Below are 21,879 nucleotides of genomic sequence, written 5' to 3'. Positions count from 1 at the left end.
AAATAAAATCTATAAATTAAATTCAAATTATAAATTAAATTAAGACATAATAAAGAAAATATATCAAATAATATAAATGTAATCTTGTAAGCTTTATTCTGTCTCCCCATCACCCAATGTCTCTATCAATCTATCCTCTGACTCATCCCAAACCCATTCTGCTGCTTTAATCTCCAAAATAACCCTGCCCTAGCTCTTCCCTCTACCACAACTAGCTCACCCCAAACCTCCGTTTACTACCATGATCTCCCAAACAACCCTACCAAATTCTTCCTCATTTATCTCACCTTTGACTCATCCAAAACCCCTCCTGCTGCTATGATCTCCCTAACCCTTTCCACAGACTCTTCTCTCTACTCCATCTCTCCTTTTCCCATCCCAATCCTCATCCTATTACTGTAATCTCCCAATTAACACTTCTGGATTCTTCCCTCCTCCATCCGTCTATTACTCTAGTCAATCCAACTAACAAACTTGCATATCCTCTGCTCAAATTAACTCCCAATAATACTAATACTGTATTCATATTTCCCTGTACTAATCCACCACTAATTCCTCTTTGGTTCCGGAGTAGCATGCTACTCGCTGAAAATCGCTCCAGTGCCTCCCAGGTAGTAAGCGCTATATAAATACAATTACAAAAATCACGCCTGTTCTCTACATTGCTGAATCACCCCTACCCCCTCCTCTCCCAACCCCAGCCGGGTTGATGGCATTGCAGTGGGAGCCCTGATACTTGCAATACTTGGGTGTACAGATCTACCATGACCCAATGGATATAGTGGGAAGGAATATCAAGAATGTGATCCAGACACTCAGGATGAGCATTGACTTGTAGAGGACGCTTCCCTTTTGGTTGCAGGTTTAGTGGCACTGCTAACAATGGCTGTGCTCCCCTGACTAATGTATTTTTTTTTTTTTTTTTGAGGTACTACGAGTGTGGATCCCTCGAACGTCGTTCCAGGAACTAGATTTGCTCATTACTGCCTTCCCTGGGGCTCAAGCCGCAGACTGGTGGCTCTGACCACAGTGCAGAGACCAGTGGGAGAGGGTGGTGTATCGATTCCCGACTTTGAAACCTACTATCTAACGGCGCAGCCCCAGTGGCAGATGCAGTGTCTAGCGGGCAGACAGAGCCCAGTGCAGGAGATGGGTCTTTTTGTGCCTGCTCTCCCCTTACTGATCAGGGTACTTCTAAACCTTTCCGAAGATGACGCTACAGAGTTTTGAGTGCTCTGGCTATGTTGGGCCAGGTATCTTCAAAAGACGCGTGTAAGAGTCCCATACTCTCCTGTTATACTCATAGAGGTACTAGAAGTACTGCTGTATACCTATGGAAGTACTGCTGTATGGGTGAGACTGGCAGGATATTGGCTCAGAAAACGTCTTGCACAACTATAAAAACTACCCTAACAAAATAAACAGAAAAGGCTAAACAAACACACTCTGCATAACTTCAATACTCCAATGGGATGTAAGGTGGTAAAAACACAGGCAATCAATAAGTTCTACAAATTTACAATACAAGTGTACAGATAACCCCAAACCTCCCTGCTCATCCAACAGAGAACACGATTTACCTGTTCCCCTCCACATCACTTACACTCTTAACAGGACTAGCCTGTTGCCCTCGACAATCCAACACTCGAACAGGACTAGGACTAGGGCTTCTTCCACACTCTGCTGCATTGGGGTGTAATCATGTACCCCCATCACCATGCACTTACACAGGACCGGAGTTCCACCTACCCTCTACTGCATTGGGGTGCAACAACATAGCCCCTTAACATTGGGCATTACACACTGCCCCCACATCCTTAACCCCCTTAGGAAGGATTGACATATATCACTGGGGTGTTAAACACCCCCCTTAAAATGTTGGGCTTAACTCACTGCCTCTACATCCTAACCCCTTAGGAAGGATGGTCAAAATCACGGTCCCAAATAAGGACCAAGAGGCTAATTACAAAATGTACTCTGACAACCAAATCAGCAAAGCATAGAAACATATACTGTGGTAGCGCCCATTGTAACACCCACTCCGGTGAACGACCTTTCACATTTTTTTCACAAATTTCAAACACTTCATCCTCGCCATGGCCTTCTACTCCAAATACCCTATGGTGATCCAGAATGCTGAAGGATCCTCAGATGCTCTTTTGTCCTATAAACATATTTCAGACGTTTCATATGCACAGCTCTGAAAAATTACAACGCTCTTCTCACATTGCCAACTTTTATAAATCTCACCACCAGCTGTGATCGCTTCCTGTCAAAATTTTTGTATTTTCGACAAATAGTCTGCACTTTACTGCCCGCTAGTATGTTATTGTTCAAGGCACACTACTCAAGGTGGAATCTCTATTAACCAGGGGTCATACGTCATACAGCGCAGGTTGGCAAATCTTCTACAGATATAGTACTGTATTTCTCCACAAGTCCCTGGGGTGAGCGATCCAGTGTGCGTCTGATTACGGAAGCATTCCCTGGACAGTACACACAATTTCACACAAACGTGTTGTATCCACTTCCTGCTTTCCTCTGTAGTGTGTGTTCCAGCCTTTGAACTGCTGGGTCAGGAAGTCTCCTTCAGCGCAAGAATTACATGCGCTGGTAATCTTCACAACAATGCGTGTTGGCCTACAGCTTTTGAGAACTCCTTTCACAGTACTAACTCCCCGGTGTCGGGAGCAGCGGAACAGCAGCCTCAAGCCCGGTAAGATTTACACTTCCTTACAATGGCTGTTGCTGCTTAACCGCTTTGCCTAGCACTCGCATCCTTAGCAATGCTTTATTTAAAAATTACTTAATATAATGCATGCCTTCCTTGGTAGTGCTCGTGCCCCCAACAGTTAATCAAATACTCTGCGTTCCCTCACCATTTCACCTAAGAAGGATGCCAAATTCAGACATTCATAGTTAATCCCAATAGCGGCAGGCCTACACCAAGCTTTAACCAAAATTCCCAGAGTGCTTGCGGCACACACTTACCAAAACGAAATTTAAGAGCTTCCCTGGGCTCCACAATCCTGCGCTATAGAATGCTAGGAGGTTGCATTAACATAAGCCCCCTGATATCCACAAATTCTCGCTGACCACAGTGTACCATAATGTTGTATTTCAGCACTTTAATGACTGCTGCTCCTCACTGCTGGTTCATTCATTGCCATGAATGCTACACAGACTGTTCTGTGAATGTTAATCAGGCCATCCTCACAGTCTGCAGGCTGTCAGATGGTTTGAGACACTGGTGGGACTAAGGGTGTCATTTTTTTTTCCTCTTTACACATCTGTTTTCCTCTTAGGTTTTCAATCTCCCTTCTCTTGTTTTTCCTCTGTAATCGGGTTTCCCCTTAATAGGTTCAGTTTCTTTCACTGCTTGTTCTTTCTTAAATCATCACCAGTGTTGCAATCAACGATGATTACTTATGACTTATAAAAGAGGTAGGTTTCAATCAATGAAGTATACTCTTATGTTATAAAAGAGGTAGGTTTATTAGCTTAGTTGTAGGTTACAGGTAAAACCCCACCAGGAGCAGCATCCTGCTGCTCAGCCCTTCTCACTCCAACTGTCCACTCATCCAAGCACAAATGCTCTCATACTCCATACCATACAATGTCCTCACTCACTGGCTGAGCAGCAGGGAATATTAAGAGTGTTGGGAGAATGCATAAGATGGCAACAGGCCACAATGCGGTAATCCCTGAAAAAGCTGATGGGGAACTAGAGGCTATGTGTAAACCTGCACAGTGGGATCAGCCATTATTGGTGACAAATTCTGCTTTTCAAACATCAATGAGCTTGTTTTGCTACTCAGAAGTGGGAGATACTTCTCAAAGCTTGAGCTTCTGCTCCACAGTGATTCCAGACAGCTCATGGCATTCCTAAACATGGAGGAGACTTTCCAATTCACACTTATACCGTTTGGTTTTATATTCAGCTGCAAATGTGGTCCAAAGGATGATGTCAAGTATATTTAGTGGCATGGAAAATATTACATATTTTCAAGATGACATGTTGTTGCCTGTCAAGACAATAGAGGAGCAAAACCTAATACCCATTCAAGTTTTGGATAAGCTGTCTGACGCTGATACAATTCTGTGCCTAGAAAAGTTGTGATTCCTAGTGAGTGTAGTGACATATTTAGGTTTTACCATCTCTGAAGGAGGGGTTAAACCTAAAGCAGATTTGTTCAAAACAGAAAAACATATACCCTCTTCAACTGATTTAAAATCATTTCTTGGTCTCATGGAATTTCATGCCTAGTTTGTAGAGACTTTTGCTGGTAAGACTAGAGTGTTTACTGAGTTCTTATCTGAAAGTGTCTGGATTTTCTTTTCATGATTCTTTCTGTGTGAGTCACGAGGTAGGTTCCTCAGACTATGTGCAACTCTTTAGCTAGTCCGGCATCCTTTATGTGAACTGTTTGGCTATCAATTAATGGTATTTGCAAAAGCTTGTCCCTTGAGTCATGCTTGCTTGCACCACCATCTCGGAGGTGGAACTTAGAAGTGACACGGAGTGATTATTGGACATTTCAGCTGATGTACTAATTATGGAACAAAATGTTGAGTTTCCTAGCTTAAGTAAAGGAAAATCTTGATCTTGATTTATGATACTGAGGTGAGTATAGTGCATTCTGTTCTTGTCATATACTTACTCAATTAGTAACCAAAATATTATAAACCACACTTCCATGAACCAGTAATAAAACAAGAACAAAATGATGTCATAGTGCATCATAACCAATGAACAGTCAGCCAGTCCATGAGCACTTTTGACTGGGGGCAACATTTCATTTTTTGTTCCAGGAGCAGAGAGTAAGTATAATGCAACATCGGAACAGTAACCAGAAAAAGTTTATAGGTAAAGAGTTTCCCAGTAAGGTCCAAAATAATAGGCCATTTATCTGGATCTCTGATAGGATGAGTTGAGTTGCAGTAAGTTCATATTTTGCAGTAAAACCTCTCTTCCATCAAGGCCAGGACTGCTCCAAGTTATTTCCTGGACGAAGTCTCACGTCTGGTAGATGAGGGAGTTGTGCTGGAAGGCACTAATAGAAGGAAGAGAGGGTATTAATAGTACAAATAGAGGTGAGATAATACTCAACTCAAGACAGTCCTTTACTAAGGCTAGAAAAATATACATTTTATTACAAGACCAGATGCCTGTATAAAACTCATGTAAAGCAGAGCCATAAACACAGTTATCTGCATGAGGAACAGTTTTATAGTAAAACATCCTGAAAGTTGTTATATTTGACCAATCTGCTCATCTGAGATTTTCATTTAGGCTAGCTCCAGCACAAAGGCTTTAGAATGCATAGCCACTCAAGGGAATGAGCTCCAGTAGCATTGTACTTATACCAGTTGGGTCTCTGACCCGTTGAACTCAGCGAGCTACCGTGGGGGTATGACACTGGTTTGTGGGGTTTCTTGAAGGAAATAGGGAACTTTACTGATTATTACGTTCTCCGGTCAGCTATTGTCTGTATGTATACCTTCAAACAGTTTCCCACAGAGTTGTGATTGAAAAGGGAAGTAATGATAATGCACAGACAATAAATGAGCCTTGGCTCTTCTATGAACATTTAAACAAACTCTGTACTGCAGAAACATCTAAGGCTTTTGCATCAGAAATATGTTTCAAAGAAAATTAAACATAAGAGAATGACAATTGTTGCAGATAAAACATTTAAAGATAAGACAGTTGTCAGGCCAGGCAATAAACAAATTCAAACTTAAATTCATTTCCCACATCTAGTTGTATTTAGGACATAGAGGATTATAAAATCTCACACCCTTTAAAAGTCGATGAAGCAGCTGGAGTTCACCCCCTGATCTACTATCCACTCACATATGCTCTGCAGGAATTAATGACCTCTAGGTGTTTATGGTTGTGTATGCCTTCCTTTGAGGGGCTGAAGGAAAAAAATATATATATTTTACCTGAACACCAGTGAATTAATCTATACCTGTGAATTAATAGACCTTGGAGGTTCCCTGGTCCCAAAGTGGTGTATAAATTTAGCAGCTTCTAAAATTCCTGGGATTTTTGATGCAGCTGAAAATTCTCCAATTGCTTCAGGATCAACTTCTGAAAATGGCTGGGAGGATCCTGAGGCAGACTTAGATAAGGTGGGGATTAGTACTGGACAATCTACTGACAATTCTAGAATATTTGAGAACCAGATTTTAGCCTGCCAGAAGGGTGTCAGTCATAGTAACGGGGCTTTTTGTCAGCAAGCTGGAGCCAGGGCCCTAAAGCTGATGATGAACAGAGAAAGGCACGTCAATGGTAATTTAAGAATATAGAGAGGAGCTCCAAAGTATAGACAGTTGGCATAGTTAAGACAGAAAGCACTTAAGTGACAGTGGCTTGTACTCTTAAGGAAGATTTAGCTAATTCAATATTCAGTGTAGGCTTTTGGTGATGTAGAAAGATCCTTGAGAAGTTGATTTACTTATGTTACAAGGGAGAGATTGTAGTCCATGTTCTTTCAGAAATGCGTTACCTGTATTAAGGTAATTGTAGGTAGACCTTGTTCTTATAGCCATGTGGTGGAGGGGTTATAGTTGGTCTATTTCCTGAATGAAAGTACCTCTATTGGCAGAGTTTTTAGCCTAATGTGGGATTGTATCTTGTGGTCAACCATTCTGAGGTATTGGTCAGTGGTGCCGTCAGAATGGTGTGTGTTTTCAAGGACTTTGAATTGTCTGAGTGGCCTCAGCATAATTGTAGCATTTAAGTCCGAAGTAAGAGATGTCAGGGGGAGGGCTTAGCTGTGTGTGTTACATGTTGAAGAGCAGTGGAGCAATGGTGGACCCTTGAGTGGCATCGGCTATGTGGTGGAATGGCATTAAAGAGAAAGGAGGAAATGCTGCAATACCAGGATCTGCCTTTGAAGAACAAGGGAATCTAGTCTATCAGTATTCCTCAAGTGTCTAATCTCTGTAGCAGTGTAAGATGGTGAACAATAGCAAAGGAATAGTGGGCATTATAGAAGCGTACCGCAGCTCCATTTGAGCTAAATGTAATTTAAATGTGCTCTCATATTGAAAAAATATGTTGTGGTGATGCAAGCATTCAGTTTGGTAGTCCGAAAAGTAAATAGTCTATTCGATGAATGCTAATGTTTGGCTCAATATTGATCTTTCAATGAGGCTGCCTAAGAGCAATCCACTGGAAAATGATTGATTAGAAAGGTTAGTCGGGTCACTGCCTACTGGAAGAGGGGACAGAAGGGATATCTGTAAAAGAAAGGTAGACACAGGTGGAAAAAAAGAGTAGGTTGGGATGTAGAGGATGCTGGGAGGTGCTGAAGGTGCACAGGGACATCAGGATAGACAGAGAGAGCTAAAGTTGGTAGAATTTTTTTTCTTTCTGGATAGTGACTTGTTTTTCAAACTTATGTAGGTCTTCAGGAAATGCTCAGTGAATTTGGGGCAGTAGTATTGTAAAGTGATGAGTAGATTAAACTTTCAAGAAATGTAGATTTAGTTGCTAGTTCGCAGTCCACTGATATTTGCCTTGAAGTGGTGGGAGTTCAGTTTCCAAAGATGACTTAGTGCTGTTATGAGTCAATCCCAGGTTTTTTTTACTTTCTTTTTTTAGCAGTGTGATGTCAACCCAGCTGGAGCTCAGCTTTCAAGAACCACATATATTGTACATTTGGGTCAGTTTGAAGGAATTTCCTCTTTAATGTTTGGCAGTATGGCACCAATACTGGAGCAGTGGGACTCAGCTGCCACGAAACACTTGTGTTGCTTAATTCTCAAAATAACATATGTTGGCACAATTTGTTGCCTGTGAAGTATCGCCTCTGGTAAGAGAGTAGATCTTCCAGCAGCTGCCAAGCATTCTGGGATCTCTCCTACACCATTGTTCCATGGACATACTTCTCAATAAATAATTTAGAACACATAGGCACAGTTAACTATTTACACAGTCACTGCAGGAAGAGAACTTGTGTAATGCTCATACATTACTACACAGGTGACGTGGGATTATATTCTAATTTAAGAATAAATATTAGCATTTGGACAGAGTGCCATCCTCCACCAACAATACATTATTTGCCACATCATAGATGGGGCACCGGAATTTTGTGATGCCTAGGTATTTGTTAAAATAGCAAATGTGCAACATTATGCTGCATAATTTGCTGAACCCTGCCATAGCATAGCATTTGCATCATGCAACAGTCTTTGTAGTCAGTGGAGCATAATTATTCACTGTTAGAGAAAGAAATGCTGGTCTGTGGGCAGTTGAATAATTCAAATTATTTATGTGGGCTAATTCATTTACTACGCAAGTGCATCATGAACACTGGATTCAAATGCTTTTTCACGTGGACACTGCTAAGTGTTCAACAAAGTTGAAATGTTTAGCCACTTGAATGTTCGCTTGAGCTGCCGTTTTTCTAGGGAACTGCGTGTCTAGCCATTCTCATTTGCCTTTAACTTTATCAAAAGTTGAGTCACAAGGAAGGTGATAATAGGGCAGGATTCTAGGTTGAAAGTATACCCGTTTTAGCATGTGTTCGTCTATTGAATAATGTTCCACAGGAGTTGCAAGAATTCTGGAAAGGAAGTGATAAATTGGTATTTCAGTAGTTTTTTTTTTTATTTATTTTTTTTATAACCCACTTAGCCATTAACATCGGAAGTAAAGAAGTTCCTTTTGGTGGGCAAGTTTTTAGTTGACGTGCACAGTTTGTTGCTTATCTGACAGGTCCCTGTGCCTTCAACCCATCACACATTGCTTTCTATGGAAGTGCCTAGTGCGCCTTCGTAAACTTTTGCCTTCAGTTTTATGGACTGTAACGCACTTTACCAGGAGGTTGGCCTTATAGTATTACTTTGGTGTCTTCTCGGGATGGTTTGAAGTACACTTTGTAACATTTCGTGTTGTGGGATGTTCTCCAAAGTTCCTAAGAGAAATATTTAGCAGAATGTGGCTTCCAGCCTGTTTGTTTAGTGACAATTGAATACATTATACGTCACACCAAATAAAAAGGTGTGCATATTTAGGCTTGTTTTGTGTTAAAAGCATTATTGTTTGTTGTGCCCAGACTATTACTCTGGAAGGTAGAAATGGCAATCTTAAAATGGTGTTTCTAAGCTTCCATTTAAGACACAATTATCACTTGTTGATGAGTAACTCGTAGAATAAGATCAACTGAATGAGGGTAGCATTTGTTCTTAAATGTTAGCATGTTCTATGGAATTGAGATACATTTTGAATCACTGCATGTTAAAATGGCAAAAACCATGACAATTTTACATAAAGCTGCACAATTTACCTTTCCATCCTACATAATTTAGAAACCAGTGCTGCATAATTTGGGTCTTCATTGCTGTGTAAATCCAGTGACACTGGCTATATGGACAGTAAATGTCTTAATGGGTTATAGGTCATTGAGGTTCACAGGGCTATGTGGGTATGCTAACATAAGCTTTTGGCTATATTTGGGATTTTGAGTGGAATCATAAAATAACAGCAAAGTGAAAATTGAACTCTTTGCTTCCTATGATAGACTGTCTAATTTCTAATATAGCTATAACCCATGCAATGTTCTCTGCCCCGGAAATTGTGTTAACCCCTCCTCCTTTGCTTTGCATTTCTCTTCCGATCACGTGGGGGAGGCCCAGAGAGGCTTCAAAGGGAAGGAAAGTTATTTCTTCCCTTTGAAGTCTCTCTCTGCGTTTCAAAAGCCGGATTGCAAAGCACTAGACACCAGGGATTTAATTTTAAAAATGAAACTGGCATGAGGGAGCGACCCCATGGGCAAGGGTCGCTCCCGGGGGGCATTTTTTTTAAGGCCTTTTCTGCCCCCCCCTGGGGGCAGTTCAGCCTATTATTAGGCCGATCTGCCTCCAGGGGGGGGCAGAAACCTCTAGGCACCAGGGATAATTTTTTTGTTTTTGTTTTTGCTTTTCTTTTTTCTTTTAGAGGTGGGGAGTGACCCCTTAGACAAGGGTCGCTCCCATAGGGGGCAAATTATATTTAGACCATTTCTGCCCCCATTGGGTGCAGATTGGCCTATTTTTATGAGGCCAGTCTGCCCCCAAGGGGGACAGAAACCACTAGACAACAGGGAGTTTTTTTTTTTTTTTTTTTTTTCTTTCTTCGTGAATTTCACATAAGGGGATCGACCCCTTAGGCAAGGGTCGTTTCCCTGGGGGGCAAATTCATTTTAGGCCATTTCTGCCCCCCAGGGGGGCAGATCAAACTATTTTAATTAGACCGATCTGTCCCCAAGGGGGGCAGAAACCACTAGGCACCGGGGATTTTTGTTGTTGTTGTTTTATAGATGGGGAGCGACCCCTTAGGCAAGGGTCACTCCCCTGGAGGGGCAAATTGTATTTAGGCCATTTCTGCCCGCTTTGGGGGCAGATCGGCTGATTTTTGGTCAATCTGCCCCCAAGGGGGGCAGAAACCACTAGGAACCAGGGTTTTTTTTTTTTTTTTTTTTTTTGTGCTGTCACGCAAGGGGAGCAACCCCGTAGGCAAGGGTCGCTCCCCGGGGGGGGGGGGGGGGGGGGGATTTATTTTAGGCCATTTCTACCCCCCCTGGGGCCGGCTGAGCTAGAGGCCAAAATCCACACGTTGTGTTTTGGGCCATTTCCTTTCGTGGGCGCTAGGCCCACCCACACAAGTGAGGTACCATTTTTATCAGGAGACTTTGGGGAATGCTGGGTGGCAGGACATTTGTGGCTCCTCTCAGATTCCAGAACTTTCTGTCACCGAAAATGAGAGGAAAAGGTGTTTTTTTTTTTTTGGCAAATTTTGAGGTTTGCAAAGGATTCTGGGTAACAGAACCTGATCAGAGCCCCACAGGTCACCCCATCTTGGATTCCCCTAGGTGTCTAGTTTTCAAAAATGTGCTGGTTTGCTAGGTTTCCCCAGGTGCCAGCTGAGCTAGAGGCCAAAATCCACAGGTAGGCACTGTTTTCTGTGAAAAAATGTGATGTGTCCACGTTGTGTTTTGGGCCATTTCCGTGGGCGCTAGGCCTACCCACACAAGTGAGGTACCATTTTTATCGGGAGACGTGGGGGAATGCTCGGTGGAAGGAAATTTGTGGCTCCTCTCGGATTCCAGAACTTTCTGTCACTGAAATGTGAGGAAAATGTGTTTGGTTTTTTTTTTTATAGCCAAATTCTGAGGTTTGCAAAGGATTCTGGGTAACAGAACCTGGTCAGAGCCCCCACAAGTCACCCCATCTTGGATTCCCCTATGTCTCTAGTTTTAAAAAATGCACAGGTTTGGTAGGTTTCCCTAGGTGCCAGCTGAGCTGGAGACCAAAATCTACAGGTAGGCACTTTGCAAAAAACACCTCTGTTTTCTGTAAAAAAAAAAAAAAATGGGATGTGTCCACGTTGTGTTTTGGGGTATTTCCCGTTGCAGGCGCTACGGCTACCCACACAAGTGAGGTATCATTTGTATCGGGAGACTTGGGGGAACATAGAATAGCAAAACAAGTGTTATTGCCCCTTGTCTTTCTCTACATTTTTTCCTTCCAAATATAAGAGAGTGTGTAAAAAAAGACGTCTATTTGAGAAATGCCCTGTAATTCACATGCTAGTATGGGGTCCCTGGAATTTAGAGATGTGCAAATAACCACTGTTCCTCGACACCTTATCTTGTGCCCATTTTGGAAATACAAAGGTTTTCTTGATAGCTATATTTTACTCTTTATATTTCAGCAAATGAATTGCTGTATACCCGGTATAGAATGAAAACCCACTGCAGGGTGCAGGTCATTTATTGGCTCTGGGTACCTAAAGTTCTTGATGAACCTACAAGTCCCATATATCCCCACAACCAGAAGAGTCCAGCAGACGTAACAGTATATTGCTTTAAAAAATCTGACATTGCAGGAAAAAGTTAAAGAGTAAAACGTAGAGACAAATTGCAGTTTTTTTCACCTCAATTTCAATATTTTTCTTTTTTCAGTTATTTTCTGTAGGAAACCCTTGTAGGATCTACACAAATAACCCCTTGCTGAATTCAGAATTTTGTCTACTTTTCAGAAATGTTTCACTGTATTTCGGCTAATTTCTTGGCCTCCTTCTGGGGAACCCACAAAGTCTGGGTACCTCTAGAATCCCTAGGATGTTGGAAAAAAAGGACGCAAATTTGGCGTGTGTAGCTTATGTGAACAAAAAGTTATGAGGTCTAAGCGCGAACTGCCTCAAATAGCCAAAAAAAGGCTCGGCACAGGAGGGGGAAAGGCCTGGCAGCGAAGGGGTTAAGAGGATGCCGATTTATTCATTTCTCAACCTTTACTTTTCACAAATGGATTCTGCAGAATACATTTTGAGTAGTCCCTTACATCACATTCCATTCAAAGTAAATAGAAGAATTAGTTCTAATCCTGAAGTGGCCTGATTGATTTTGGCCAGGAAGTGTGACACCAGATTGTTGGTTTGTAGTGGGTGACCATTGCCCTTTGAGTGTTCATTTTGTTAACAGTTATGCTTATAGCAGACGTAATGCTACTCTTTACTTATTATCTTGTATAGGTTTATTATCTTTACTTCCAAGAACCATACTTGCTGTCCTTCAGGAGCTGGATCCAAGTTTAAAAAGAAAATGTATTTTGGATAAATAGATAATCCAACCATACTGCATTTAAGGGATATTGACTTGCCATTAGCCGGAAAGCTGCTTGTATTAATTACATCTTTTTACACTGGGAATCTGAAATGTTGCTTGTACCTAATGGTTCAATAAGCGAGTACATCCACTGCAGGTATATGGTTTGACCCCATGGTGATAGGCTAGAATCCCGCAGATTCACGCATCTTTTCATTATTTTGTTTTCAACAAAATAAATGCCAATTGCCTTGAGTAACAATAAATATCAGTTATCTATCAATAGTGCCACAACCAGTTGACATCCCTCTGATGGGTGGCAGGTGGTCATTTGAAGTGGTCTATTGCTTTGTTTGTTTGTATCAGGGGTTATCTGCACCAGCTTCTTCAGGAGTCCTTCTTCAGTAAATACTCGGGATACTGCTATGTGATGCACTCAAGAAATCCATGGAGGAGGATAGCTGTTGCACAGTTGATTTTTCGCAGAAAAAGTGATGGACTTATCAGGGGCTCTTACAGGGTCGCTTGTTGTGCATCTCTCCTAGAAAGAGCTTGTAGAAATTATGAAATCCCTGCAAACACTGGATACATGTTTGGTTTTGTTCGAACTCTTCACACTGCATAATTAGTAGGTCACGTGCCTATCTGCTCCCAGCTCTTTTATAAAACGTAATAATGTGTAAAGTACTCTCTATTATCGAACTCATTCCCAAGAATTACAAATCATACCCTCAATAATTTACTTCAAATAATATCTATGGGCCTCTCTATTTAGTGGCTAGTATCAGATAAATACTGATAGAAAATCACCGAACGACCTGAGAAACCCTCCTAAAAGGGCACTGGAAGTGATAGAATGTTACGTCCCCTTTACAATCTGTGTCTTTAATTGTGATGTGTGTTATGACTACTGTTCCTGCACATACCATAATTGAAAATTGCCTTACAAGCAGCCCACCCCTGCATTTTTGCCAAGGTAAATTTTGTCAGCTGAAACCTGCTTAAATATACTGAGCGGATCATTTATGGTAAATAATAGAACAAGAGGATGTTGATGCAGTTAGCACCATCCTGCATATATCATGCCCAATTTGAAGAGCAGTAATCGTAATAGATTGGTGTTCATCAAACTTGAGAGATTCTGATCCTTGTGTTGTTGGAATATATTAGATATAATAAATATTACACGGTTTTCCAGACCTTCATGGTCAATTTAACCAATTATCACGAGGGTAGATATTTCCCAACTCAAGTCTGGACTTCAGGTTACTCATTACCACTGTGTTCACTTTATACCATTTTCATAATCTAGATTCCTAATTATCTAAATAGCTCGGCTGCTCACATAAATGTTCAGTGACATCTTACATTTCATTCAGGTCAGCATGAAATTATTTGGTTTGCTATAACTTATACTGCGTCTGGCTACTGCCCGCAGGTGGTCTGCAGCATTATATTAATGAGATGGATTATTGTGTTATCAAAGAGGGGGAGCAATGGCAATCATTTTTGCTAAAATTGTAATGTACGTAATAAGGTTTGGATAACCTCCTTTTTTTTTTTTTTTTTTAAAGAAAATATTATTTCGAATTCTAGCACCCATTGGGTTGGCCTACCATTTTCTAGTGTCTCTGTACACAGCTTCACAGCATTTGACCAGGACAGAGTTTATAAGACGTAGACCATAGTTCATGAAATTTAATCACATAAAATAGGGCAATATTGATGAATTTGATAACAGAACACGTTTCCACTGCATCTGGACCAGTTGTATGTTGGAAAGAAAAGACTTCAAGACATCTTTCCCTGTAAGTTTGGAAAGCTATGTAATAAAATATTCCATTCCAATGCCAGCTGCATTGATTACAAGTTGTGGGGAAGCTCTGCTTGTTCGGTATTCCGAGTGATGCACAAAAATTTGCTTCATTCTCCCTTGTCTTCCTCCTGGAAAGGTTTTTCACTTGCCGACTGAAGCACAACACTGTAAAAATATCCCTGAAAGAAAATGTCTTTATTTCATTATATCCTTTACTATTATTTTGTTATATTATCTTTTTTTAAATGCAAAAAAACACCTATTTGATTCTTTTAAATGGTATGATTTACTCGAATAATACTTCACTCCGTGTCCAATATCAAAACCCTGTTTCTGTTAATACGTACTGGGAGCTAATGCCTTCTCAGTTTGGGATTATTTAGCACACCCTACGTCTAATTCACGCAGTTGAGAGCAGCAGTGAGAGGTAAATCGAGACAAACTAGCTTTATTCTAATTAGTATTTTACAGTGGGGTTTGGGATGATTCCATTAGGGCAGGGTAACTCTGGTAGCAAGAACCGGCTCATTCGTTATGGAATGCTATGCAAGATTTCTGATGTCAGCAATGCTGTACGACGAATTGTTACCCCGTAAGTTTGAGTGCGAGTACTGAGTCGGTGCAGAATCTCTGAAAGCGAGAGAGAGAGAGAGAGAGAGAGAGAGAGACACAGACACTGAGGTCATTTGGTCGGTGGTGGTGCTTTTCCATCTGTGGTGAGGTGGAAGCAAGGAGACTACAACCTAGATCGCTCAAGTTCTGAGCAGAGGCATGTTGGAGGGCCTTTGGTGGGGGATTGCTTTTAACCTTTCTGACCAGGGGCAATTTGTTGTTGTTTGCTTATGCAGGAGTTCAGTTAGCATGTGCAGTTTTATAAAGAGCGAACATGACCCAAGGATACGAGAGTGTTTACTATTAAGAACCAGATTTAAACATTCATGGAGGTAACCAGCATAATTTCTGTTACTTATGAATTTTGGTTACATACAAGATCATGACCTACAGTGACACACATGGTCAGTGTCAACATGTACAAAAACTACATGTTGAAGTGAGGTCAGAAAATGTTTATTTTTATTTTTGCGTTTTGCACTAATTCAGAGATCCAATCACTTGTTCCGCTTATCTGTAAATGTAGCTTTCGCCTTTCACTGTAAAAACTGACCATAGATTCAGAGGTGGTCATGGAGCTTGCAGTGCGCAGATAGACATGGGTCCTATTCAAAGAGGTGGGTTGGGTTTTTCTAGCTGGGTGCTATATTGCGCATGTGCTAGATTGTATTAGATGACATTGAACGGCGTGGCTGGCAGCTCTGCTTAGAAGATGAGTGCTAGGAGAGGACACATTTGATAGATGGTTACATTGGGACATATTTTTATTAGTGGGGTTCATGCGACAAACATTTGCGCAAGATAGGACCTGAAGGGCATGCCGCATTTTTAAATGGTGCGCATTTTGATGGGTGCGTATAGTTTTATGGAATGGGCTCTGGCTTTTTTCATAGCCTGGCACTGTCGATTGTTTGATAGGTGTGCCCTGGGTGTGTAGGTATTCGGGCTACATTTTCTATGGTGTTGTGAGAGGTTTTTGGGCATCTACTTTTCGTTGTGAAGCTTCATCTGCATTTTTTGTGAGGGAGTGGAGGCACATGTGATGACCATCTACTGATGCCCATATTTTACTGTAGGTTTTATGTGGTCTGGGAAACCTGGGATCCTCCACTGTCTGACATGCTATTGTCATTGTTGGGCAGTGTCTGCAGGTTCTAGGGGGCTTCAGAATCACCGTGTTCCAGGTGCGAATCTAGCTTCTGGGTTTTTGGATCACTGGACAGGTTCGGAGATTAAATGGACTGTTCTCCTCACTACGCTAGAGTACTGGATACTATTTCATGCAAATGTCAGCAAGGGCACTCAAGATTTCCTTGATGGTTAAGTTGTGATTTATGGTTTGTACCGTAGTACTAATGAGTTACTGTAATTTTAAAAAGTTGATTATCCAATCCGTTTTATACTTCTGGAACGAAATATGACTACACTATAGTGTTAGAAACATGCAACTGTTGAAATAATAGTGAAAGGGCAGAGGTCCTAGCACGCATGGGTCCAGAGAGATAGATGGTTCTGAAGCGATATGCTTCTGTATGGTTACTATTCATAAAATATAATGGCCGCTGCCCTCTGTACTTGTATCGGTCAATATATTCTTATATGAGAAGGCCCTTCATCTCCGGGCGACCCCTCTGAATCACTGCTCTTTTTACAGATAGCAAGACAGCCAAATAAAATATGCAATCTAGCTTTGAGTACACTGCAGCAATCATACTTGCCGGTACACCCTTTCAATGATTACTGTTGCCATCAAATATCCACTAATGTTGTTGGAGCTGCTCAGCTGAAAAGATTGGCAGAGGTCTTGCAGCAGGAAGGTGATTTTTATAATTTGGTTCCCCGTGTGTGCTTAAGTACTCTGCGCCTTACTATTTGGGTTGGATATACCTAGGGCTGCCAGGTTTATGCGGCAGCACCAGACCAAAATATGCAGGGTTGGATAAATTATACGGTAGGAGAAGATGAGGTAGCTTAACGAGGTACAGTCTTTGCTAGTTTTGTCATTTTAGCACATATTAATAGTACCTGCCCTATGGCTGCACCTCAGTGATACTAGTTTAATACCTGAATGCAGCAATCAAAAACTGAAAGGTGACCAGTTAATCCTTGAAGCAGGTTTGCAGTTACAGATCCTTTTGCAATAGGAATATTTTTTTAACTGACATCTGCACATTATGTGGGAGAATTTGTACCAGTCTTGGTCATTCCAAATGCAAGAGTGCAGAATTGCGTAATTCTAGTGGCCCTGGATTTGCCAACAGAAGTTTCAGTTAGCTGTACTATGGGATTTTCTAGTCATGGTTGCACCATGTCTTAGCTTGGGCATACCTACTAGCCTGTGTCAGATTTTGGGCAAGGTTAAGTGGCTGCAGGGTGCCAAAGAATTGGGTATCCTGTATGTAAGGTGTAAGCCTCTAGGTTACGCACCTCTTCCTCCAGAGATACAGCACAGTGCACATGTGGTTGACGAGCAAGAACTCTACACATGGCGTCCTGTGCCTGCTTGGTAACTGATGACCTTGGTGCACACCTGCACATTGCTGTTCTGAGTTCCTTGTCCTGGTCTCATGGATCCACTCCCCACTGCATTGCCTTCTCGTCGTCAGTCAGTCTGTTTTTACGGTCTCTTGAATTGGGGGTGGGCGAGTAGGGTGCAGTGAGAGGAGAGGAGAGGAGAGGAGGGGAGGGGAAGGTAGGTGAGGTTGGCTCTGGTCTTAAGATTTGCTGGCCAGCAGGTGGGAGGGTGAAGTCAGAGCCTATACAGAATTGTTCTAGTTTGGTCCCTGCCTGCAGTGAGGGTGATGTGGAAGAGGATGCACGCTTCTTTGCTAGCTATTGAGCCCAAAATAGATCTGTCTTGGCCCTTCTGTCTCTGTACGTTGTCAACATAAGTTCTAAGAGACCCAGTATATGTTCTGTTTAAAGGAATGCAGACAGAGGTTCAGCTCCAGTCAATGCATGAGCTTGTTTTGTTGGCCATCCAGAGTGTGAAGTAAGATTTTGAACTGAGACGAGCTGGCATAGGAGCCTCTATTCCAACCTCAAACCAGTTATCTGGTAAACAGCTCTTTATCTGGAGAGCCTGTTTGGGGTAATGTCAGGCCGATCATGTATGCATTTTGTTTTTTGTATTTGGCGGGGGGGGGGGGTCCCAGATATGCATTCCTAGAACAGTGGTCCTGTCTAGTCCTCAAGCCGGCTTACCGCATGCTCTCTGGTGAAATAAGTGGTCCTGTTATCAAGGCCGCATGTGGAATCGTCAGACATCCACACCAGGTGTACAGTAAAAGGGTTTGTAATCCTAGTGTATAAGCTGTCATAAAGTAGGCAACTCCCACAGCACTTAAGAGGTTTCTCAACTAGGCAGATCTCTCAATTCTCAGCCTCCCTAGGCCAGTGCGTGAGTAGCTTGTACAGTTCAGGTTTTCCGCTTTGCATTCTGAGATTTGATAGTCTGCTTATCACACTGAAATTCTTACAATAGAAAACATTCGCATGCACCGGGAGAACTTGAGACCTCTGCCAGGCAGTCTAGAACTGCGACTGGTACCACCTTAGAGCTGGCGCACCGATGGCCTCTGACTTTTAGGCATCTCGGGTGACAGCGAGGTGACGACGGACTTTGAGCGGAGAAGGGAACGGGTTGCAGCGCGGGGAAGTTGCAGCGAAGCGCCCTCTGCTTTTGTCCTTCCACTCACTGTTCCCGTTTCTATCCTTAGACTGAATGCTGATGCCAGCTGACCATTTCCCTCCGCCTGCCGTCGAGCCCCGGCTCTGAGAGGACGATGAGTAAACCGCCGGGGTCCTACCTTAGTGACCTGGAGCAAAGCCTGCCCGCCATCGCCTCCATCAACACCTCCTACTCGCAGAGCCAGATCTACTCCCCGCATTATTTCCTTGCACCCGAGAAAAGGAAGGCCATCTCGGATGTCAGGCGGACTTTCTGCCTCTTTGTGACCTTTGACCTGCTCTTCGTCTCCCTCCTGTGGATTATTGAGCTGAATGTAAGTATCCCTCTCCAACACACCCTCGTCAGTTTGTTTTTATTGAGCTATTTAGTTAAATGTCGACTGTAATCAGTTTATGAATGGCTGGAAGTGAGTAGGTGAATAACGACCTTCCACTGCGAATGATTGAATGAGTGAATAACTGTCTTGCATAGGACCGCTCCGTGCACTGATTTGCCTCGCGGTACCCTTTAGATCTCAATCATGGGTGCTTCGGGGTTTCAGTTTTCCTACAGCAGGGGTAATTTAAATGGGCAGGTCACATTCGGCACTTCGCTGTGCTGGAGGAAAAAAACATATAGAGTGAGGGAGTGCGCCCTACAGTTCAGCCAGAGACAAACTGCTCCTAAAACTGACACTTTTCTAATGTTTCTCTTGGTGAGGTTGATTTCTAGTTGAAAGCTGAGTTGACCCGAAACCTGGTTTTTAAGACTTTGGCATTGATGTTTACTGACTACTGCAGAACCGTGGCCATGGCCTACACAATGTCTCTCGACAGCAGAAGTCTTCAAACTTTTTGATGCCGGGACCCCCACGCAAAGATTTTTAGATGTAAGGACCCCCTCCTGACAAAAATTTCTAGAACCTAGTACTCCTCATCATCGACCATAATAAATGTCCCAATTTCCCACAGCAAATCACTTTTACCGCGGAAAATAATATTAATATTAAACAGTGTTTAGCACACCAAAGGTCAGTGAGTGTGGGCACATGGTCAAAGGTGTAGCTAAAAACAAAGGTCCTCATTTCTGAGGATTTGGCGAAAGACAGTGCCACAAGTCTTCTTGCTACGCTGCCCTACGCCAATACAAAAGGGGAAGAATGGACCATATGTATGAAATGCAGTGCATTTCTGTCCTTTCCCCCTTCGCTGGTGCACAAATTGCTGCCTAGGGCCAACGTAGGCAGGATTGTTGTTGTGCAGGAAGGGGCACCTTTGTGCACAAAAACAATGTAGAGAGGCATTGTACCTCTCTTTATATGTGCGGCAGATAGCAACACACATGGAAAGAGGAGAAATTAAAAAAAATTCTCCTCATTATGCCTGCTCTGGGAGGCGTAAGGTTTTGGCACTGCTCCAGTTTACAGGATTTTGTAAATCTGGGGCAGTGTCAAAATCCATGGGTGTTACATGAGAACACCCACCACATCGCTCATGGATCGCCTCCTTGATGCAAAGTTAGGCAGTGCAACGGCTCGCTCTGCTTTCCCTTACTCCATATCTATGAGGCCATTCAAAGCCACGCACGGTGGATTTGCGTCACCTCATACGTATGATTAGGAGGCTTGTGCCACTGGAGTGTAAAAAAAAAGTGATGCTCCAGCAGCGCAAGCCTCTCATAAATAAACCCCAAAATATTCTTCGTTGTTTTTAAGTCTTTCACCGTTAGGTAGCTACATATAAAATGACAACCAGCTTAAATGAAAAATAAATAAAAGAAAGCTGGTACTCATTGGGAAATGCCCTGTAGTTCATTATGAAACCTCTATTAATGCACCACAGAGGTCTCTGTGTTACCGGAGAGCGACATAATTAACTCTTGGTTGGTGCAGTGGAGAATAGTGACGTGTATTTTTAGTGCCATGAGGTCACAGCCTGTGCCAGAAAGCACTGTAAACATGTAAGGCATTATTTTATACTTGCATTAGACACAGAATAGGATAGGCCACTACAAAAGGTTTAAGATAAAACTGTGCTTTAAAAATGTAGATTTAAGTAATATTAGAGCATATGCAATACCTCTTTTTTTTTTTTTTTTTAAATAGCTGTCTCTTCAACACCTCCAGCTGAATTAAGTGTTGTGTAACTACAATTAAAAGCACACACACACACACACACACACACACACACACTTCTTAACTCTTTGCACTACCACTAAAAAAGAATAAATGTTTGTGATCACAAAGCTTTGAGTGGTTGAATCCGCTCCCAAACATTCTTTACACTTGAAGATTGCCCTTTACATTTGCATTTCACTCAGGAAGCAGGCGCCCTGGTATTAAGGCCTCCTTAGCTGTCCGTACAACAGCACAGGAGACTCAATAAATCAAAGTTCACCTGAGGCATTTTAACAATCGGCTGGGGTAACGCGGGATCCTCTTTCCAGGACTCCAGGGCCACTCTGGGGGTTGCGACCCCATATTGAAGACCTCTGCTCTACAGCATGGTTTGGGGATGCATCCAGATTTGGGTCAGGTGAGCTAAAAACACCCCCTTGTGGATATGATGTTATGTTATAAAGGGGGGCTTCTGTATATGCATTTACGGTGAGAGGCTATGATTTTCAAGTACACAGGCACTGACTGGAAACAGTTGTACCGTTTTGAAGTTCAGTGAGTAGGTTCAGTGACTATTTTCCAGCCACCCTCCTTACGGAAATTTGGACAGATATGAAGTTTCAGCAGGTGTTTGTTTCTAAGATTGAAATTATCATGATTTTTCCTTCAACAAGCATCTTTTACCTAGGATCATAAGCCTGGCAAAAGGCCTTAATACACAAGTATTCGTGTACGGCAAGGTCAGTGTAGTGGTCTTGCTTTTGGGCCTTAATTTTTTTTTTTTTTTTTTTTTTTTATTCATCCGTACATGTACTCTCCTACATGCACTCACTCTTCTCACTAGTATTTGACTCATTCGCACATTCTCCCATCCACAATGCCACACACACTGCCAACAGCGAAGAAGCACTTTCACTTGTAAAGTAGCCATACCAAGTGGCTGTGCCAATTCTTGTTCTTTACGGCTGCCTTTCTTGTTTTGAGAACTGTTTGTGTGTGCCATAAGTAGCCTAACTATGGCATACTTGTAATTAAAACATTCCAAAGTTGGTTCTGATGATAT

General features: G+C 42.3%; 1 protein-coding gene across 1 annotated transcript in view; it reads left to right on the top strand.

Annotated features, from left to right (window-relative positions):
- The window catches only part of STARD3 (StAR related lipid transfer domain containing 3), a 123,383-nt gene that overhangs the window by 21,382 nt on the left and 80,122 nt on the right, over positions 1 to 21,879 (top strand). Inside the window, exon 2 of the mRNA XM_069237448.1 lies at positions 18,750 to 19,034. Within this exon, the coding sequence (XP_069093549.1) occupies positions 18,816 to 19,034 (219 nt within the window). The 5' untranslated portion in view covers positions 18,750 to 18,815. The remainder of the gene's footprint in view (positions 1 to 18,749; positions 19,035 to 21,879) is intronic.

The sequence above is a fragment of the Pleurodeles waltl genome, chromosome 6, assembly GCF_031143425.1.
Source record: "Pleurodeles waltl isolate 20211129_DDA chromosome 6, aPleWal1.hap1.20221129, whole genome shotgun sequence".
Lineage (NCBI taxonomy): Eukaryota > Metazoa > Chordata > Amphibia > Caudata > Salamandridae > Pleurodeles > Pleurodeles waltl.
The sequence above is the reverse complement of the archived record's forward strand: the minus strand, read 5'-3'. Positions and strand labels throughout refer to the sequence as shown.